We start from the raw sequence: 20,689 nt of genomic DNA on the forward strand, positions 1-20,689 counted from the left end.
TGTGCCACAGAGTATTTTGTTTTCGTATCCTTTGATAGAACGCATCTCTGCAATTTTAATAAATTAATAATAATTTGTAATGTTATTTATTAACATCCCTCTAACTACTTTTACGGTTTTCGCAGACGCCGACGTGCCGTAATTTAGTCCCACAGGAGTTATTTTACGTACCAGTAAATCTACCGATACGAAGCTGACGTATTTGAGCACCTTTAAATGCCACCGAACTGAGCCAGGATCGAACCTGCCACATTGGGGTCAGAAGGCCAGGCAATTTTTAGGCCTGGTCTGAGTGAGTGGATCTCATGACCTACGGTCTCATTAACTCAGCAGCGAGACATCTCTTCGCACAGGTAAAAAAAAACAAACAAAAACAACAACAGTATATGTCCTCGAGGGACACCTATCCTGGCATTCGTTAAAAGTATTTCAGTTACAGCTTGCACAAGGGAATTCCTTTAAATATTACTGTCGAAGTTCTACTTTAATTCATTCAATTTTTTCTAATTCTTGCAGAGAAACAATGAAGTACGTTATATAGGCCATTAAAGCTCTTGGCGTGTCAAGACGGCTTTTGCCCAGCTAGATGGCCTGCAGATCTTGGAGTGTCACGTGGTCAGCGTTACGACATCTTCAGCCACTTTTCATGATTTCCACGACCGACTATCTTATTTCTCATGCCAGATAGCTACTCAGCTGACCTCGCGAGGCTGAGTGAACCCCGTTCCAGTCCTCGGTTCAAAATAAAATTCCTTGGACTGGTCGGAAATCAAAGCCGGGGCCTCCTAGTAAGAGACAAGCACGCTACCCCTCCACCACCAAGCTGATTAATAATAATACAAAAGAACTCCTAGGTTTTGATGTAAAATATTGTAATGATATCAAAACTCATGGTTTGAAAGATAATATTGTCAAGTTTTTTTTTTCAATTTAGTGCAGTTGAATGTGTGCCCCATAGGTATATGACACCGTATAAATTCATCCTACCTGGCGACTTTTGTTTCAAAACACTTCCAGTTTCTTTAAAAGGAGGAAGCCATTGACAATTGGCTTTGTCCGTAGGCGCATCGCCACTATACTGGCGTAGAAAGTTCTGCTTGCAGTAACAATTGATCCAGTTTCTATGAGCCATATAACATACTGAGCCTTCTGCTGTGGCGTCGTCATCGCACTGCACCGACAGGGTCAGGCCTCTGCTCGGTCTCTTCAAGGTCAACGCTCCGCAGCGCTCACGTCGTGCATAAAACTTGTTGGGACACGGATTTAATTGTTGTAATTGTTAATTATTGTTGTTATGATCTAATCTGAGTTAACTAATGCCGCTTGTTCACTATGGTCATCTATTCTGTGGCAACCATCACCCCAGACATGCTACCCAGGACATGGCACAATCCACACTAATCTTCATGTGCTATAACTGCCTACAATTCAACCACTCCGCCACAAGCTGCACAAACCAGACCCGCTGCAACAGATGTGGTGATCATCACAACCACATCGTCTGCCCAGTCCCACGGAACCAGGCCAAGTACGCTAACTGCAAAGGCAAACATGCCGCTTCATATTCAGGCTGCCCACATCGCAAACAAATACCTCCGCCAACCACAACCAACTAACCAACAAATTCCGTCCCTACTAAACCTCAACCTCAACCTCGACCTCAACCTCAACCTCAACCCCCTCCAACGCACTATATAAACCGCACATCACAAACCATCCCCACAATATAACTTCTTAAAAATCTCCTCTCTCTACTAACCAGCACTACATAACCCACGCATCCCAACCCCCCTTTTACCACCCAGAAACACTGCATGCTCCAACAACCGACAACGCACCCCTAAATATATCCCTTCAAAACCTCTCAACGAGCCCAACTGATGGCAGCACCTTCCAACGTGCAAATAAGTCACCTATTCGTAAGTCCCAAACAATGGCAAACAACTGCCACCACCACATTTCAATACCTCCACCTTCACTACTCCACTATTTCCCTGAAATACTGGAAAAACTACCAAACAAACCCACCAGTCAACGCTCTTAAGAGCCACACGTCAAACTGAGATTAGGGACCCAATCGGTCGGGAATCTCAAACAAACCGCAGTCGCTACGCGAAACTCAGGCCAGGACATGGCAAGTGGCCGATTACTGTTTGGATGTATGCCGTGCCACAAACTGCACTAAACTGTATAATAAACTTGACATTGCTACATTTTCAAACCATGTACTCGTATAACACATTATCCTTAATTTTAGATTCCATTAACACACGTAACTTCAAAACACCGGAATTCTTTTGTGGATACCCTGTATGTCCGGTTTCTTGGCTGATTGGTTAGCATCGCGACCTTCAGTTCAAAGAGTCCCGGGTTCAATTCCCGGACGGATCGGGAATTTTAATCGCATATGGTTAATTCCCCTGGCTCGGGGAATGGGTGTCTGTGTTTGTCCCAATACATTTCTCTTCGTATACACACAACACAACACATTACACTGCCAACCACCGCAGGAACAAGCAGTAGTGAATAAATACCTTCACATATGGTCGTAAAACAGGGCCATGCCGACATGTGAGACACAGTCCGCACCCGCGACTCTATCAGGATGTGGGAAAAGCGGTAGGAAAAGAAAAATGAAAATCATTTTTTCAGGTAAATACTGAATGTGTCACCAATGATCTTTCTCATGCGACATTATACGACATTACATATCGAATGGACTTTCACCCACTCTTCGAAAATCCGATTACCTCTACCAGATTTGAACCCACGATCCAGGAATTCAGAGGTCTAAGTTCTACTACTGAACCATAGAACGCTCCGTGCCTTGGCCTACCAAGTGATTACTGCTCAGCCCGAATGTCAGCAGTTTATGAGGCAATGCGCGGTCATCATGACGAATATACTAGACCGGGGCCACCATCTCACCGTCAGATAGCTCCTCAATCGCATTCACGTTGGATAAGATGACCTCGAACCAGTCCCCAGATCCAGGTAAAAAATCCCTGAATAGGCCGGAAATCGAACCGGAGTTCTCCATAGAGGGAGTTATACATTTCAAAACAAAAAACCTGCGCTTTAGCACTTTTTCCATGTGAATCGCCTGAAATCTAAACGAAAACTCGCTCACTGCAACTCTATGAAAGGGGGACAACTTACCTTCGAGCTTACCGTTGGTGACGAGAAGAGAGTTGTTGGACTTCTTGGAGGAGTTGCGGGACATCTGACTGTGGCTCGGTGAGGACTCTGTGCTCTTCTTCTCGAGAGGCTCATGGCACGAGTAGGACGTTTGCGTGACGGTGAGCATCGGGTGTACTGAGGCACCTATACTACCTGCGGCAGGCAACACAGCAACCTTACAACATACTCTTTACTGCATCAATACTAACAAGCTCGATACAAATGTTAACTCAAAATTCCATCTTCAGTGAAGTATGCTTCCCCAGGGACCTAAAGCCTGTGGACGGGGAGTTGTAACCAGCAGACCGAGATAAGTCTACCATTACTTCACTTAGCTGTGCCAGCCTTCTCCCTTTTATACTTTCTTATACAACCTCCTTTGGCCAACAGTTGTTTTCTTTTAACCCCGCCGTTATTAAATTTACGAGGCCTAGGGCATCACTTCCCTTCTTTGCATGGCACTTTCTTTCGTTTAGCAAATAATAATAATAATAATAATAATAATAATAATAATAATAATAATAATAATAATAATAATAATAATAATAATAATAATAATAATAATAATAATAATAATAATTTGAAGAGGTGGAGGGAAAGTTGACTTCTGCACTAGATACTCTTGGCTCTTACTATGAAGGCAATCATCTAAAGCCAAATCCCAACAAGACTCAGGTGTTCGCATTTCACTTAAGGAATAGAGAAGCTCGGCAAGGCAAACGACTTGAACATTGTCCAACACCTGTGTATCTAGGTGTTACTCTTGACTGAACACTGTCCTTCAAGAAACATTCCCACAACACAAGGCTGAAAGTTAGTTCACGGAACAATATTTTGAGTAAGCTCACAGCAACCACCTGGGGAGCAAGCCCTCGCGTCCTGAGAACCTCTGCTCTTGCTTTGTGTGTGTCCGCTGCAGAGTACGCTTCACCTGTGTGGAGTGCATCCACTCACAACAAGCAGGTTGACATTGCAATCAACGAGACCGTACGAATCTTGCCGGGATGTCTGAAATCAACTTCAGTTGACAAACTCTACCCGATTGTTGGAATAGCTTCCCCCACTATCAGAAGGGCTGTTGCTGCTGATGCAGAAAAGGCGAAGCAGACTAATGATTCTCGCCATCCACTGCGTGATCACCAGGCTGTAGTCTGTCGACTGAAGTCGAGAAAGAGCGTCATCACCAGGACTCAACCACTGATAGGAACATCGAAGTCTAACCGCATCACCAGGTGAAAGAGCATGCTGCCGTCTGATACCCTTGCAAAGGAAGAGCTAGCTCCAGGAAATGACCTGCCCTACCCTATTTGGAGGTCACTTAACCGTCTTAGGGTGGGAGTCCCTCTTTGCAAGACCAACATGCAAAAATGGGGCATACTTCCAGCTGATGGAGACGCATCCTGCGAGTGTGGTGTAACGCAAGATCCGAACCACCTGCTCATCTGTCCTCTATTAGAACAACCCTGCACTCCACAGGACCTGATAGAGGCGAACGACAAGGACATCGGAGTTGCTACATTTTGGAAATGCTGACCGAATACGGAATAATAATAATAATAATAATAATAATAATAATAATAATAATAATAATAATAATAATAATAATAATAATAATAACAATCGTATGACCTCAGCTAGCGTGTGCAAGTATTGTAATTTGATGCCATCTGGCTGCTTGCTCATTATTTTCGACGTTCCGTTTTACTCTGGACCTACTAGATGGCACAGTAAACCGAATCTCTCTTGGACGTCTAAGGCTGGGTTTTAATGAATTTTGTCGGATAAACACCAAATGTGTTACCAGATATATTTTACATGCCGACATTGGTACGATACGAAATGTCGAACTGACTTTTTATCCGCCCTTAAAAATTCGACTACTTCTGTCGGGTTTGAACCCCTATCTTGGGATGCGGAGGCCGGCACTCTACCACTCGTCCACAAAGGGAGCTATTTAGCACATATCTTCAATATTCGAAAATCGGATTTTTTACTTCTCCTACTGCCGGTGGGAAAAATAAAACTGGTTCAAAAATAGGACTAAGGCGAGATTGACACTTGTTAATGAACATCACTGAAGATGCTGGAATGGCCTCATTTGAAAAAAAAAAAAAATGAAACATTAATGATCCAAAAGTCCTGACTCTACGACACTCAGAAACAAGCACTAGAACTCAACAAGATAAGGTTCTTCTGGACGCTTTAGCGCATGCACAACCGTAAATGTGTAAGGATACAGATGCAGGTCCTTTTGATAACGTTTCGACACGACGACATCTTCATTCCCACTTGCACAGATAAACGGCGATGAGATTTCGTGGGACTTCGTTCCTGGTTTTCCCTCTTTTGAGCAATGCTTTCTGGTGGCTGAACTCTTTTCGGATAGTTACGGATTTTAGCCTCTGCAGAACCCATGTCACGCCATTTTGCTATTAAGTTTTGCATTGCAGACATTGCTGGAGGTTTTTGCCAAAACACTTCCAGTTTTAAATTCTTCTGCAAACATTTCCGCACAGGTTTTCCACGAATCGTGGTTTTGCATAACACTCGACAATGAACAGGCGTTATTTCATCGTGAGCACCATTTAGTGTTGCATTCAACTAGTCACTAAACACTTCTGCTGCTGTCACTCACTCACACGTAACGACACAGCGACGTACTCGGGAGATGAACGTGTGCAGACTTGTGACAGCAACCGATTGGTGCATCGAAATCGTGTTTTCCAGCATTTTTCTGTGAAGGGCAGTTCTCCTGTTCATTAACAAGTGTCAGTTCCACGTCAGTCTTATACATATTATCTGGGTCAGTTTTATTATATTTTATTTTATATTAAAGAGCTTCCGTTGGTCAGGTGGCAGCGCGCCGGCCTCTCACAGCTGGGTTCCGTGGTTCAAATCCCGGTCACTCGATGTGACACTTGTGCTGGACAAAGCGGAGGCGGGACAGGTTTTTCTCCGGGTACTCCGATTTCCCCTGTCATCTTTCATTCCAGCAACACTCTCCAGTATCATTTCATTTCATGTGTCATTCATTAATCATTGCCCCAGAGGAGTGCGACAGGCTTCGGCAGCCGGCACAATTCCTATCCTCGCCGCTAGATGGGGCTTCAATAATTCCATTCCTGACCCGGTCGATTGACTGGAAACAGGCTGTCACCCAGTTTATGTTGAACCTTACCTTCAAATATTGGTAACACAATCGATGTGCTACGAGCAGGCTCTTTCCATTGCAAGGTCCCGAAATCAAAGTCTGAATCCTAGGTGTCCACACGGGTATTACTGCCACTGGCGAGCTTTCCGCTTGTATTACTGACCTTCATTTACTGTTTTCTGTTCGCCGCTCCACTGCTGGATTGCCATGATGAGTGCTGTACAATCCAACCTGTAGCGACTAGTATAATTGTCGTACATGCTTCTCCTAGTGCACTGTCACTGCATTGTTCTCCATAAGAGGCTTGTAGTGTTGTCTCAACGGTGCACTAGCCGCCAGCGTCTTGAAAAGGTGTAGCAATCCAACTGATGAGCCCACCGCTACACTGGGGTGAAACACTGGTCATTTCACGATTGAAAAAATCTAAAGAGCTTAACTTTCCTATAGCTTTTATACGTAATTCAGGGGTTTATTTCGGGGTCTTTCTGTGGAAACAGGCAGCTAGTTTCTTGCATGCGGTCTCCTCATAGCACATCGGTTATATTACCAAAGTTTCACGGTCCGTTTCGGCATGAAGGATATGACACTGTTCTTGGAAGATGGGCGATAATACACGTTAATTTGGCCCTTAAATATTCCATCACTACTACATGAAGTGTCTGCAAGTATATTTCATGCTGGGTAGCTCAGACGGTGGAGCGCTGGCCTTGTGAGCTCAAGTTAGCGGGGTCGACCCCGACTCAGAGTGGTGGTATTAGAAGGTGCTCAAATACACCAGTCTCGTGTCTGTAGATTTACTGGCACGTTATTGAACTCTTGCGGGACAAGCTTCCGGCAATCTTCTTAACCGAAAACCGTGTTAGTAGTTAGGTCTAGTGGGACGTAAAACAAATAACATTCTTCTTATTATTATTATTTTCATTTTATGATCTATCATTCCAAAATTTCCACTTACACAGGATTGGATTCGAAGCATCACCACCTTGGGGAGGCAGTGAAAATACCACTCTGCTATTCTTGCTGGGTTTCCACTTGGATGGCTGAGGTTCAGTTACCCGTAGATTATAGGATGAAATTTTCTCCCGTGTCAGAAAAGTTATTCGGTCTTAAACATCTATCCCCCGAACAAAACACAACATTAGCCAGGCCCTCGGAAGTAGCTGTTTTCGAAGTTCATGGTAGCTACTTTTTCGATTCGACGTATAACTATTTGCTTGAAATCCATTTTCCCCAGCCGCATACACAGTAAAGAGTGCCTTTTCTATATTTTCTTTTCAGTTTCAGCCTGCTAGCAGTTTTAGAGGATTGGTTTACGTTAATGTACACAAGGTGATTCTATAAATATTGGCTCTATTTCTAGGGATAGTAATGAAAACACTTTTAATTTCGTCTGTTACGGAGCAGAAACAATTTGAATAGCACGAGCTCAGGGAAACAAGTCATGAAGTAGCATACTTGCTTGAGTGCCATATGGAAAATGGGGCGCGTCCCTTTACTAAAGCTTCATCATACTTTATCTGGCACATTTATGAAATTCTGCAAATGGTAAGGCAAGCGCGATCTTCAAGTAGGCGCTACTGACATTCACTTAATTTGGATTACAGAACATGTAGGCATTATCCACAATGATGATACAGGCAATAACTGGTGCACCTTTTGATGCCTTTGCTCTTCCGTATAGATACCTGTCCACTGCTTCATCATCGCACTCGAAACGAATGGTCTCAAATTGGAGAATAATTCAAAGAGGTAAAGGATAGTTTTGTGCTTCGCATCAACCAGACCTGCAAACAAAACCTTGGTTCTCCGAATGGAACGCAGATAGAAGATACATGGTATCTATCATACGTATGCGACTTAATCACGGAAGCTTTAGGAGCGATTTATGTCGCATTGGAGTTGTGGCTCTCTCTTCTGTTCATGCGATAATTAGTCAATTCAAGACTTAAAACAGATTTTCTTTGCGTATTATCCCTATAAAAAAATGGCGATCATTCTTTTTAACAGTTTGGGTGTGTTGGGAATTCAGTTCCCGGTTAACATTGGGTGTTTACTTGCCTCAAACCACTTTCAGGGTTTTCTTGCTAGTTGTTTTACGTCGCACCGACACAGATAGGTCTTACGGCGACGATGGGAAAGGAAAGGGCTAGGAGTGGGAAGGAAGCAGCCGTGGCCTTAATTTAGGTACAGCCCCAGCATTTGCCTGGTGTGAAAATGGGAAACAACGGAAAACCATTTTCAGGGCTGCCGACGGTGGGGTTCGAACCTACTATCTCCCGAATACTGGATACTGGCCTCACTTAAGCGACTGCAGCTATCGAGCTCGGTTTTCAGGTTTATAATGCCATTGTTTCTTTCCTAGGACAGTATAGCTTACACTTGTAAAATCAGTTTTGTTCAGTATTGTTAAGTTTGTTGCATAGTACATTTGTATACGGTTGTGCTTTAATTTACATTTGTGAATCATTTTGAGAGAAATGTTTATTTATTGCTGCCAGAACGTTGCAAGGACTGTTTTTGACAGGGACTTTAAATTGGTCAGTGGTTCCTTGGGTCCAGAGCCAACAATAAATAAATAAATAAATAAATAAATAAATAAATAAATAAATAAATAAATAAATAAATAAATAAATAAATAAATTTTAACTGCCCAAATTGTCGAAGGGACTGCCACTTTAGAGTGGGACTCAGGGCTCTTGAGCCACTCAAAACGCTGATGAAACCGGACTGGAGCTTGCATTCGGGAGATAGTGGGTTCGAACCCCACTGTCGGCAGCCCTGAAGATGATTTTCTGTGGTTTCCCATTTTTCACACCAGGTCGTACCTTAATTAAGGCCACGACCCATTCCCAGCCCTTTCCTATCCTATCGTCGTCATAAGACCTACCTGTGCGGTGCGACTTAAAACAAATAGCAAAAAAAAGACAGAAACCGGACTGCTACACCATCATCCTGAGAGGACGGACGGATGCCACTTATAATAATAATAATACTAATAATAATAATAATAATAATAATAATAATAATAATAATAATAATAATAATAATAATATAGCCATCTCCGTGATGTAGGCTTTGTGTACATGCCTCTTACTTTGAGGCCCCAGGTTCGATCAGGGATTTTTACGTGGACCAAAGGGCTGGTTCGAGGTCCACTAAGCCTGCGTGATTACAATTGAGAAGCTACCTGACAGTGAGATAGTGGTCCCCAGTCTACACGTCCAAGAATAACGGCCGAGAGGATTCGTTACACTGACCCCAGGCCACCTCAATGTGCAGGCCTCCTGGTTGAGCAGCAGTCACTTTGTAGGCCAAAGGCCCTTCGGTGCCGATAGCGCCAGGGGGCCATGATTTTTCTTATTCGTATTCTTATACCACTAGTACGGTGAGTCCGAACAGCATTGCAGAACAAAGTAATTCATTACGAAATATAACATTGTACATCACTAGTATACGAGGTCATATTTGCTGGGCATCAAATAAAGCGTATAGACGAACAATGAACACATGCATGCTGGTAATTTAAGAGAGATTTCTTAACAAATAACATTTAGTGTACATGTTAATAGAGTTTCATTGTAGATGAAAAAAATGTTCAATATGACCTCCTTCCATTTCTACATATGCTTTACATTGTTTCAGTACTGACATTTGGACTTTTTCAAAATATCACCTCGCATGCGTATTGCCACATTCTTTCTCAATGTGTTGTTTAAATTCCTCAACAGTAACATCATGTATTGTCTTGTACAAGAGCTTTAACGTACCTCAACGGAAATAAATCATCGGGTTTACGTCTAGGGTCCGCGGAGGCCACTCAAAGGAACCCCCACGCATATACCCTTCCCGTGGTATTCCACATCGATGACATCTCTCACATCTAGGTTGAAATGCACTGGAGCGCCGTCATACATGAACCATATGATGAATCTCGTTCTTAGCAGTATTACATCCAGCAAGAAGGGGAGCACATCTTCATGGCATATACTGTAGTTGTGTTCGTTCAGATGGTTTGACAGCAAGAAAGGCGTTATTCAGAAGCTTCCAAAAATGCCATCCGAACAATTTAATGAAAATTGCTGCCGGTTTCCAGATATCAGTACGAAATGGGGATTTTCTCCGGACCATTTATACACATTATAAATGTATATCGCACTATCACGATAGAAGCGAACTTCGTCTGAGAATAACATCGTTCTGGAGAAATTAAGATGTTCACCATTGCCGTACAGGGCTAATCTCACGTACTTCAACCTTTTTGGGTAATCGCGAGGTGACAGCTACTGGACGTTGTGAATGAAATGGATACAGTCCTCCGTCTGCCAATGTTCGCCACACGCATATCTGCGGTTCGTACAATATCGACGCTGTTTGACGCGTACTGAGAACCGGATAGGCACTCTTTCCACGATTTCTTCTTCCAACTCTGGATCGGCGGTGGGCTGTCACCTGTGTGCGGTGAATGCTGTGGGAGTGCAGAGCGAACCTATTTCTCTCGCGTCAGACGTCGATTGACGGCTGCGAAAGTTCTCTGATCTGATAGCCGCATGCCAGTTTGCCAGTTTGACTACATACCAATCAATTCTGAGTAAGACAACGACACGACAAGCACGAAGTAAACACAAGGGCAGCAGAGCATAGACTAAGAAGTCCAGTCAAATCAGTATGCGTACATGATCCTTCGTCACTGCCCATGCCAAGTGACTACCCGTCAGCGGGAGAGGATACGATAGCGTGTTCATACTTTCTTAAATTTGTTCACCCCTACGCTCATTGCAATAAACGCGATCTCTAGGACACGTCTTCTCGAGTTGGATATTTCAGAAATCCGAATCAGGGATGTATGGTGGGTGTATCTACGGTTAGATCTGAACAAATTCGGGAACCGAGCTCGATGGCTGCAGTCGCTTAAATGCGGCCAGTATTCAGTATTCGGGAGATAGTGGGTTCGAACCACACTGTCGGCAGCCCTGAAGATGGTCTTCCTTGGTTTCCCATTTTCACACCAGGCAAAGGCTGGGGCTGTGCCTTAATTAAGGCCACGGCCGCTTCTTTCCCACCCCTAGCCCTTTCCTGTCCCATCGTCGCCATAAAACCGATCTGTGTCGGTGAGACGTAAAGGAACTTGAAGAAAAAAGGTCGTGAATAACGCAAGGAAGCTGTTATTACAAACCGGCTAATAATTTTGCCTACAGGTGATTTTGACAACGGAGCAAAGTGGTTTACGTTTCTTCTATTAACGCTTAAGCGATGACCATAGTCCGTAGAATCACCCACCATCCGTACTTTCGTTACAGACAATTGTTTTCACATCCACGCAAAAGTAGCCTACAAGTACTGCATTTCCATTTTCTCTTTTCGACAAACATTTCTACCACTTAATTTTCGCAAAAGATTCCCCTGGCGGTCTTCAAGAATTCTGCAGACACTATTTTCACCGTAGGAAAGAAAGGATAGCATTCTTGTATTTTCCGTCGTACCACCACCTATGTAACCTTCTTGTGATTCCAATAGGATTTGAGAAACACAAGTATCCTTTACATGTTGATATTTACCCCTCTTTTTAAGCACTTTTCACGGCAGGTACAGAAACACCTGTTGCTCCCTTTGTTGACATCCAACGCGGTATTTCTAATAAAACAGTTCTTTATGTTTTAGGGATGTACGTACTTGTTCTCTGAACTTGCGAGCGGAAACTGAGGTAAATTTACTGGTTTAAGAAGAAGATTTAATTTATTTCAAGCGTTCAGACTGTATTTTTTCATATTCCATATCAGTTTATCTAGTATTTTCTTAAATAATATCTAAGAATTTCGAAATTTATCAAATATCTTCCTTGGTAAACATGATATAGGCTTTCGGACTTATGCCGTGTCAAGAAAAATAAGGTTAAATTCTTTGCGTTTCGAAGAGAACTTTGCTCTGCGTCTTCAGAACAAAATCTCGGCTGTTCATAACGAAGACTTCTCCAAGAGTGAGGTTTAAATTTAGACGTTAATGATAAAAGTGGAAGTGGTACGTTCATTCGCCACAAGATGGCTCAGTACGCGGTACAGCGCCAGCATTCGAAGCGGAAGTTGACGGAACCATCAGAATCAGTCTGAGAGGGAGTCACATAACATAACAGTTGTATACATATATGAAAGTATGACATTGACACAAGCCTGGAATGAAACATCTGGTGATGAGGAACATACGAATTTGGAAAACACCAAACGAAATAACAATAGTGAAGGGACAGGGGAGGGAACTACATACGTGAATCCTTAATGGCTGGCAACCACGTATTACTTAATTGATAGCTAGTGTCCCTGTTGAAATTGTTACGATCTCTACGTATTTCCACAGCTTCCCGTATAATCCTCGACCTGTAATATCTAGTGTGGGTAAGAGCTCGAGTATCTTGGAACACGACATCAAGACCCGACGATAGGGCGTGCTCAGCTATAGCAGATTTGTCTAGCTGGTTGAAACGACTATTTCGTTCATGTTCCTTGATAAGAGTACCAATTGACCGGCATGTTTGGCCAATGTATACCTTGCCACAAGTACGGGGAATTTCATATATACCAGGATGTAAACGTGGGGACAATTTGTCCTTGGTTTTACCTAGACTGTAAACAATTTTAGTGACGGTATCAAACACGGCTTGGCAATTCGATCTATGGACCGTGAAAGCATAAATGGTAACATCTCCCTTCGTAAACTATTCCAATCCCTAATTCCTATTCCTATAAACGAATGTTTGCTCCAATTTGTTCTCTTGAGTTCCAAATTTATATTGTGATCTTTCCTATATTTAAAAACACCACTCAAACTTATTCGTCTACTAATGTCAGTCCACTCCATCTCTACTCTGACAGCTTGGAACATACCGCTTAGTCGAGTAGCTCGTATCCTTTCTCCCAAATCTTCCCAGCCCAAAATTTGCAACATTTTCGTAACACTAAACTTTTGTCGGAAACAACCCAGAACAAATTGTGCTTCTCTTCTTTGGATTTTCTCTATTCCTTGAATCAAGTAATCCTTGTGAGGGTTCCATATATTGGAACCATACTGTAATTGGGGTCTTACCACAGACAACAAAATAAAACCAACAATAAACAACAACAGTAACTAAAGTAAAAATGGATTAAAACTACACGTGTTTAAATGATTATGTATGTCCCTTCTAAGTACCGGGCTGAGTGGCTCAGACGGTTGAGGTATTGGCTTTCTGACCCGAACTTGGCAGGTTCGATCCTGGCTCAGTCCTGTGGTATTTGAAGGTGCTCATATACGTCAGCCTCGTGTCGATAGATTTACTGGCACATAAACGCACTATTGCGGGAGTAAATTCCGGCACCTCGGCATCTCCGAAAACCGTAAAATTAATTAGTGGGACGTAAAGCAAATAACATTATTGTTATTATTATTATTGTCCCTTGTAAGTGGGTTAGAGTGGTTAGCTCTATGCCCAGGCACCATTGTCTCCAGGAATTAACCTGGTATTCAGTTTGGTGTAGGTTGAGTGAATCTCGCGGCAGCGTGACTCCTCAGAATTGGAAAGTTCATTTCAGATTTTTTCAACTTTCTATGGAGAATTGAACTCACCTCCCTCCACGTGAACCGAGCGTGGATTTACCGCCTCGGCTACGCAAACCCTACAAGGATCCAGAATACTAAAACAAATGTATAAAATGATAACCTATGGCAGTTATGAACAATGGAAATGGAAAGAAAATGGTTGAGGGCAAATTGTAGATCTAACATTAAAGGGCTATGCGCCAATTTTTCAGATTTCATTTTATTGGGCCTATTGATGGTACATCCGTATGTTCATAACGTAGTAAACGGGCTCTGTCGCTCGTCATCTGTAAGCTATGCCGATGGATGGTGATTCGAGTATCTTCACACATACCCTCGTTCTATTTATCTAATAATCTAAGACGATTTAATGTCATAATAGCACAGTGAAAGGTTCAGCATATGCAACATGTTCTGACAAAGAAATCCCTGATAAAATATATCTGTTTCTAGTGGCACACACCTGTTTTGAATGCACTGAACATAAATATCTGGTATCAACCATAGTTTCCTGGCCTGTGATCACCATTTCGCTTTAATTGAAAAGCGCAAGAGGACACAGAAATCTTATGAACCTGATGATGTACAGGGAGAGATTAAGTCATCCCAGCCTTCTCACTCATTTAAAGAACAGACGATGATATCGAACGACTTCATTAACTTCCATGCAGCAGCTGATAGTGTGATAAATGTTACTAAGTACTACATCCGGTATTCGAATTACTACGCGCAACTTTTAGTGATAGATGAACGCCCTAGTGCTGAATCGGTCGACTTCGGTTATCTTCGAGATTCGTATTGGCAACCTTTGAAACACAAACTATGAATCGCTTATGCATCGCTGTGCGACATCTGGCGAACACTTTACGTACTAGTACTGTTGTTGTTTACACAGCAAAGCCAAACTATGGAATTCATGCTAGGAACACGATTCGTATGGAGAAATGCTATATAAAGTGTGCGCGACACAGTTCGTGGCTTAAGATAATAAAGGTTTAAAAAATACATATCGATCGATCATATTATCGATTCAATTCAGATTTCATTTCCATTCAGTTGGTAATATTACCGGAACCGAGAAAGTTCCCTCCTTACTCCTCACCCCCGTACAAAGAAATATGACTAAAAGTTGCGTGAGTAGTACTCGTCCGAGTGTTGTCAATTTTAAAAGATAACAATCAGAGAGAGAAGATTAGAAAAGAGTAAATACGCAAACGAGACAAAACCATTAGTTAAATCATGAGCATACATTTACCAGTATGTGACCATGATGACAAGATATACTCTGAAAAGGGAAAGAATCTAGAAGAAATGATCCAGTACCTCTTACAAGAACATTGCCACTTATATGTTGATTTGCGCAGTCGTAAAAGAAAATAAGGACGCGTTCCTATCGTGAAGTAAGATATTGGACTGAAGTTATTATCATTATTCTTGATTCAGAAAGTTTGAACTGAAATTAATATTGTTTACATTTAATTTAGCTATATATAGGATGGTTGGAAACAACGTAAACCGAATATATGACCGTTAGAGCATTGGTCATACTGTTGAGTATTTTGAAAAAAGTACGTCGATATCTCGCGCCGTTGTCATGTTATCAGCTGCTGATGTTAGCCAATCAGATCGCTTCACGGGTGATTTCAAATGGGCTTTACAAAACAGTGTTGCTTAATCTGCACGTAGCTTGGTCGAGCTTGAGAGCCATGAAAAACGAGCATCAAACACTGACACACTGTGGGTTTCAGCCAATTCCACCGTAGCGTACTTGCTATGGGTCGAGCCTATCTGCAGGCAGGTCCTTGCTCAAGTCCTTACCCTGGAGAAGCTTATTTCTTCTATTGGCGATCTCGAGCCGGTCATAAGCCACGTGGAGATTTAGCAATACCGCCTCGCAAAGCCCATCTGAAATCACCAGTGAAGCGATCTGATTGGCTAACTTCAGCAGGTGATAAAATGACAACGAAGCATGATTTTTTAAAATTACTTATCAGCATGACCAACATTCTAATGCTCATATACCCGGTTCAAGTTGTTTCAGATCATCCTGTATATACGAGATGGAGCCCATATAGACTGAATAATGTATTAGTCACAGCCTAGTCTGCAATTTTCGTTTTTAGATCGTAATTTCTGAGAGATGTCACTATTATAACACCATATTTGTACATGGCTAGGTGTGTAAGTGCCGGCCTCGTGGTGTAGGGATAGCGTGCCTGCCTCTTACCCGGAGGCCCCGGGTTCGATTCTCGGCCAGGTCAGGGATTTTTACCTGGATCTGAGGGCTGGTTCAAGGTCTACTCAGCCTACGTGATTAGAATTGAGGAGCTATCTGACGGTGAGATAGCGGTCCCGGTCTAGAAAGCCAAGAATAACAGCCGAGAGGATTTGTCGTGCTGACCATACGACACCTCGTAATCTGCAGGCCTTCGGGATGGGCAGCGGTCGCTTGGTAGGCCAAGGTCCTTAAAGGGCTGTAGTGCCATGGGGTTTGTTTTTTAGTTGTGTAAGTGATTTAATGATGCGTTTGTCACACATATTAGACAAAATTGTTTGACTGAAGTATTCGGTGATGTTTTTCATCATTATCTCTTGAAGTAGCTTTAGGCGCTTAGCCCCTGTAGAGTGAAAATGTCCTGCGACGCAAGTCTGACAACTTTGGATGAAATGAAAGGCACGTTTGATAGTCAGTTCTACACAACTTGTGGCCGGTGATAAATAATTACAGCAAGCGACGAGTAGCATTATCGACGGCAAGATGTTCCTTGCGAATATATATTTTTTCAATTTGCTTTACGTCGCACCGACACATATAGGTCTTACGGAGACGATAGGATAGGAGAGGGCTAGCAGTGGTAAGGAGATGGCCGTGGCTTTAACTAAGGTACAGCCCCAGAATTTTCCTAGTGTGAAAATGGGAAACAACATGGATGGCTAATTATACGTAGTACAGTCATTAAGTTCTGAGACTGACCGTATGATGGCGCTGTGGTGCACTATAGCGCATGTCAGTTAATCTCTCGTCTCTGCAAGAGACAGTTGAGTGCATGCACTGGAAGCAGACGTACGGTCGTTGTTGTGACGGTGATTCGAATGCGCCAGTCGGACCTTGACATGTCACAGTTTGAGCAACGGGCAAACATCAAGTTCTATCAGAAATTAGGAAAAACTGCTGCCGAAACGTTTGAAATGATGCAGAAAGTTTACGGTAAGGAAGCATTGAATCGCAGTGTTATTTTTAGGTGGCAATGACGTTTTGTGCAAGGACAGGACAGTTTGGAAGATGATGTACGTGCTGGTCGGCCACAAACAGTTCGAAAGGAACTCAAGATCCAGGAAGTTGCAACGCTGGTGCGGGCTAACCGCTTCCAATCGGTAGACGATCTCGCAGCAGCAATAGGGATGACCTCAACATGTCTCGTATTACCCAGCACAGTGTGCCACGAATCCTGTCGCAAGACCAACGTGATGATCGCATGACGATTTGTGATGACCTCATCGGTGGTGCTGACGATGATCCGACGTTTCTCAACCGGATAATAACTGGAGACGAAACATGGTATTTCCTTTCTGCGGTGCTTCCAGAAGCTGTACCAACGTTGGCAGACGTGCATAACGGCCAACGGCGACTATTTTGAGGGTGGATGTGGTTCTGTTTAACTGGTTAATAGCTAACGGAGACTATTTTGAGGGTGGATGTGGTTCTGTGTAGGTGTACGCCGTGTAATGCGGCATCGTGTGCAACACACAGAGTCATATGGTTGCCTATCCTTCAGGCGTCAAGTCTCAGAACTTAACTCTTATACGCTCAGCGAGCCGATCTATCGGCTCGAGTGGTATTGCTTAAAACACTCAGCGTGCCAATCTATCGGCTTTGTGTTCGGATGGCTGTATAAGTACCTTAATGGACTCCCAGATGTCAGGAAAAGACATCAATAGTAACTTTTGGATTTAGTTTACACTTTTCTCGAGAGATAGAGACACTAAGCTCACCTGTTTGGAACAAATGAAGTTATCAAACCGCCTACGTTCACCGCATGGCGTGTTGAAGTGTGCTGCTTGCGAGTACAGTCTCATTTAAGCTTCAAAATACGTGTTTTCCTTCGTTTTATTGTTTCCATTTTAATAATAGGTTATTGTTTATTATATTTTGTTTATATTCTACATTTATCAATGTTCTCAAGTGAATTTTTGTTTAACATTTCGTGTTATTAGATTTTCGTGCCACGAGTAGGCCTAATTTTTTTACATGGCTGGGCCAAGTTCTAGGCTGAAAAATTCCGACGTTATTATTTATTTAGATGCTTTAGACGATGACATTATAGCCGATATTGATTCGTATTTCAGTCCTACTCATTGGCTGAATGATCAGCGTTGAGGCCTTCGGTTCAGAGGGCCCGGGTTTGATTCGCGACCAGGTCGGGAATTTTAATCGCCATTGATTAATTCTTCTAACCCGGGGCCTGGGTGTTTGTCTTTGTCCCAACATCTTCTTCTTCATATTCAGACAACACACTACACTACAAACTACCACGGAAACACGCGATAGTGATTACCTCGCTCATATAGCGTTGGCGTCAGCAAGGGCCTCCGGCCATAAAACACGAGCCAAATCCACATGTGCGACACATTTCGCACCCGCAATCCCACAGGTGTGGGAAAAGCTGTAGATAAAGAAGAAGAGTGATTCGGGTTTTACAGGTACTAATGATAGGAGAAAGTTTTCCAAAACACAAATGCTGACTCCGGAAAGTACGTGTACAGTTCTTTACGTCAGGTGCTATAACTCATGAGTAAATAAGAATACAAAAAACAAAATGATATCATGTTATACAGAATTAAATGCTCTTATTTTCAGAATGACTGAACAACAATATCACTAAAGAACATATTACTTTTTTAGTATTTGAAAACCGATTTTTATTTTTTGTAATATATTTTCAAATTTCAAATTTTTTTGGTAGTAAAATATGGCATGAACAATTTTGGGATATTTTTTTTTCCAAAACGATATTAAATAGTGTACTACTGTGATTTTTTTCAATTTTGTAACTGGGGGATTTCTTTATATGGCAATTGTTTTAATTTTAACATGCATAATCATGAAATATGGCCTGAGTGTTTTGGGCTTGACTGGTGAAAATAGCCTGAGAGCAAAAGGGTTAATGTCTGTACTACGTATAGCCCGAGCATGAGTGAACCATACCACTGTGTATCTTTCCGCATCTTTGTAAGCCGTAAGATTCCGTGCGGTTTTAATTTGTGAAGTTGAAGTCCGAGATGAGTTATGATGGCACAGTTCATTCCTATTCGAATTTCACTTTCCAATGATACCAAAAACTGCTATTTTGTAATCATTTGGTAATTTCAATATGTTCACCATGTGCCTTCTGCGCTAATTGTCCTAAATTTACCGTAGTGGTGCCGGCATGTCTGGCGTAAGATTTTGTATTCAATGATAAACACATCATAGATCGGATTCAGTAGTCGATATAAAGCAAATTAAGAAATTCTCCCATTTTCAATACCAGCATAACGTTGTCCCTATGGGCCGTAGGGCAAACCTTGCGGTCATCTCGAGCTCAGATTGAGCGGAACGGTACCCAACATGAAGAGTCGGAATACACATTTAGATGGTCAGAGTAACCGATTTTTACCAAAAACTTTTCAACTTCAATACTTGGGCCCCTTTTGGGATTCTGATTAAGTTGTTGTGCGAATGTAAGACGTAAAATACTCTATCTTTAGATGTTTTAATTACCTTCGTCTGTTCATTTGTTTCTCAAACCAAATCAGGTACCTCAAAAACATCTTTTAACCATAGATGGACCTGACGGGGGGGGGGGTAAAATATCAGTCTTTTCCTAATATTCTGGGCATATTTAATGATATTTCAGCTATGTGCCACTAAATCAGATATATTTCAGGAGGACTTTCTTTTCCGGAACATATTATATATGCTAAGCCATTCACTTTAATATTATGACATTTAATCAATGAATGTTCACCGACAGATTTTCCTTCAGTCTTACTCTGCATTATATCAAAAGTATTATTAAAACAAAAAAAGTTATATACATCTGAGGAACGGAGAACGTGTCTGGACCTCACATGGTACCAATGGAATGATGCTACGTGTGGAGAGATACCTCAAACATCATCTGTCGGTACACGAACGAGTCGCTTACAGTTGACCAACCATAGAGCCCTTTTAGTAAGAAATGTACCACCCATTGGGCCCATTAAAATGAAATACGAAAAACTGGCACTTAGCCCCTTTAGAATGTTAGGTCTTAAATTGCTAAAAGTTGTGCAAATTAAACTGTAATTATAAATAAAACGATCTAAAAATTAAACTTGCTCGTCATTTCCAATAACAACACACGCGAGTCATCTCATGTACATACTTGGTATGTTTGCTACCCGCAGACTGCAGGACCGGCACAAATTACCGCACACTAGTAACATACATGTCGTAGAGACCTTGCAAGACGCAGGGAAGCATGTCTTCGAAGGTTTAATTCCATTTATTTAGTAAAATTATACCATAAAATGAGTTTCATGTGTAGTAAATATTTTTTTACAGTCTGTGAAATGTGGTTGGAGTGGGCCAACAGTGTGGTTGTAAATATACTGGAGTGAAACCTTTAGTTAGCCGGACTGAGCGTCTCAGACGGCGGTATTTGAAGGTGCTCAAATACGTCAGCCTCTTGTTGGTAGATTTACTGGCACGTAAACTAACTTCTGAGAGACTAAATTCCGGTATCTCGGCGTCTCCAAAAAACATAAAAG

At 42.2% G+C, this 20,689-nt stretch overlaps 1 protein-coding gene across 1 annotated transcript in view; it reads right to left on the reverse strand.

Annotated features, from left to right (window-relative positions):
* Dgk (diacyl glycerol kinase 1) overlaps positions 1–20,689 on the reverse strand; it is a 419,783-nt gene that overhangs the window by 271,704 nt on the left and 127,390 nt on the right. The window contains exon 3 of the mRNA XM_067148158.2: positions 3,160–3,333. Coding sequence (XP_067004259.1) covers positions 3,160–3,333 — 174 coding nt within the window. The remainder of the gene's footprint in view (positions 1–3,159; positions 3,334–20,689) is intronic.

Source organism: Anabrus simplex, chromosome 5, assembly GCF_040414725.1.
Source record: "Anabrus simplex isolate iqAnaSimp1 chromosome 5, ASM4041472v1, whole genome shotgun sequence".
Classification (NCBI taxonomy): Eukaryota; Metazoa; Arthropoda; class Insecta; order Orthoptera; family Tettigoniidae; genus Anabrus; species Anabrus simplex.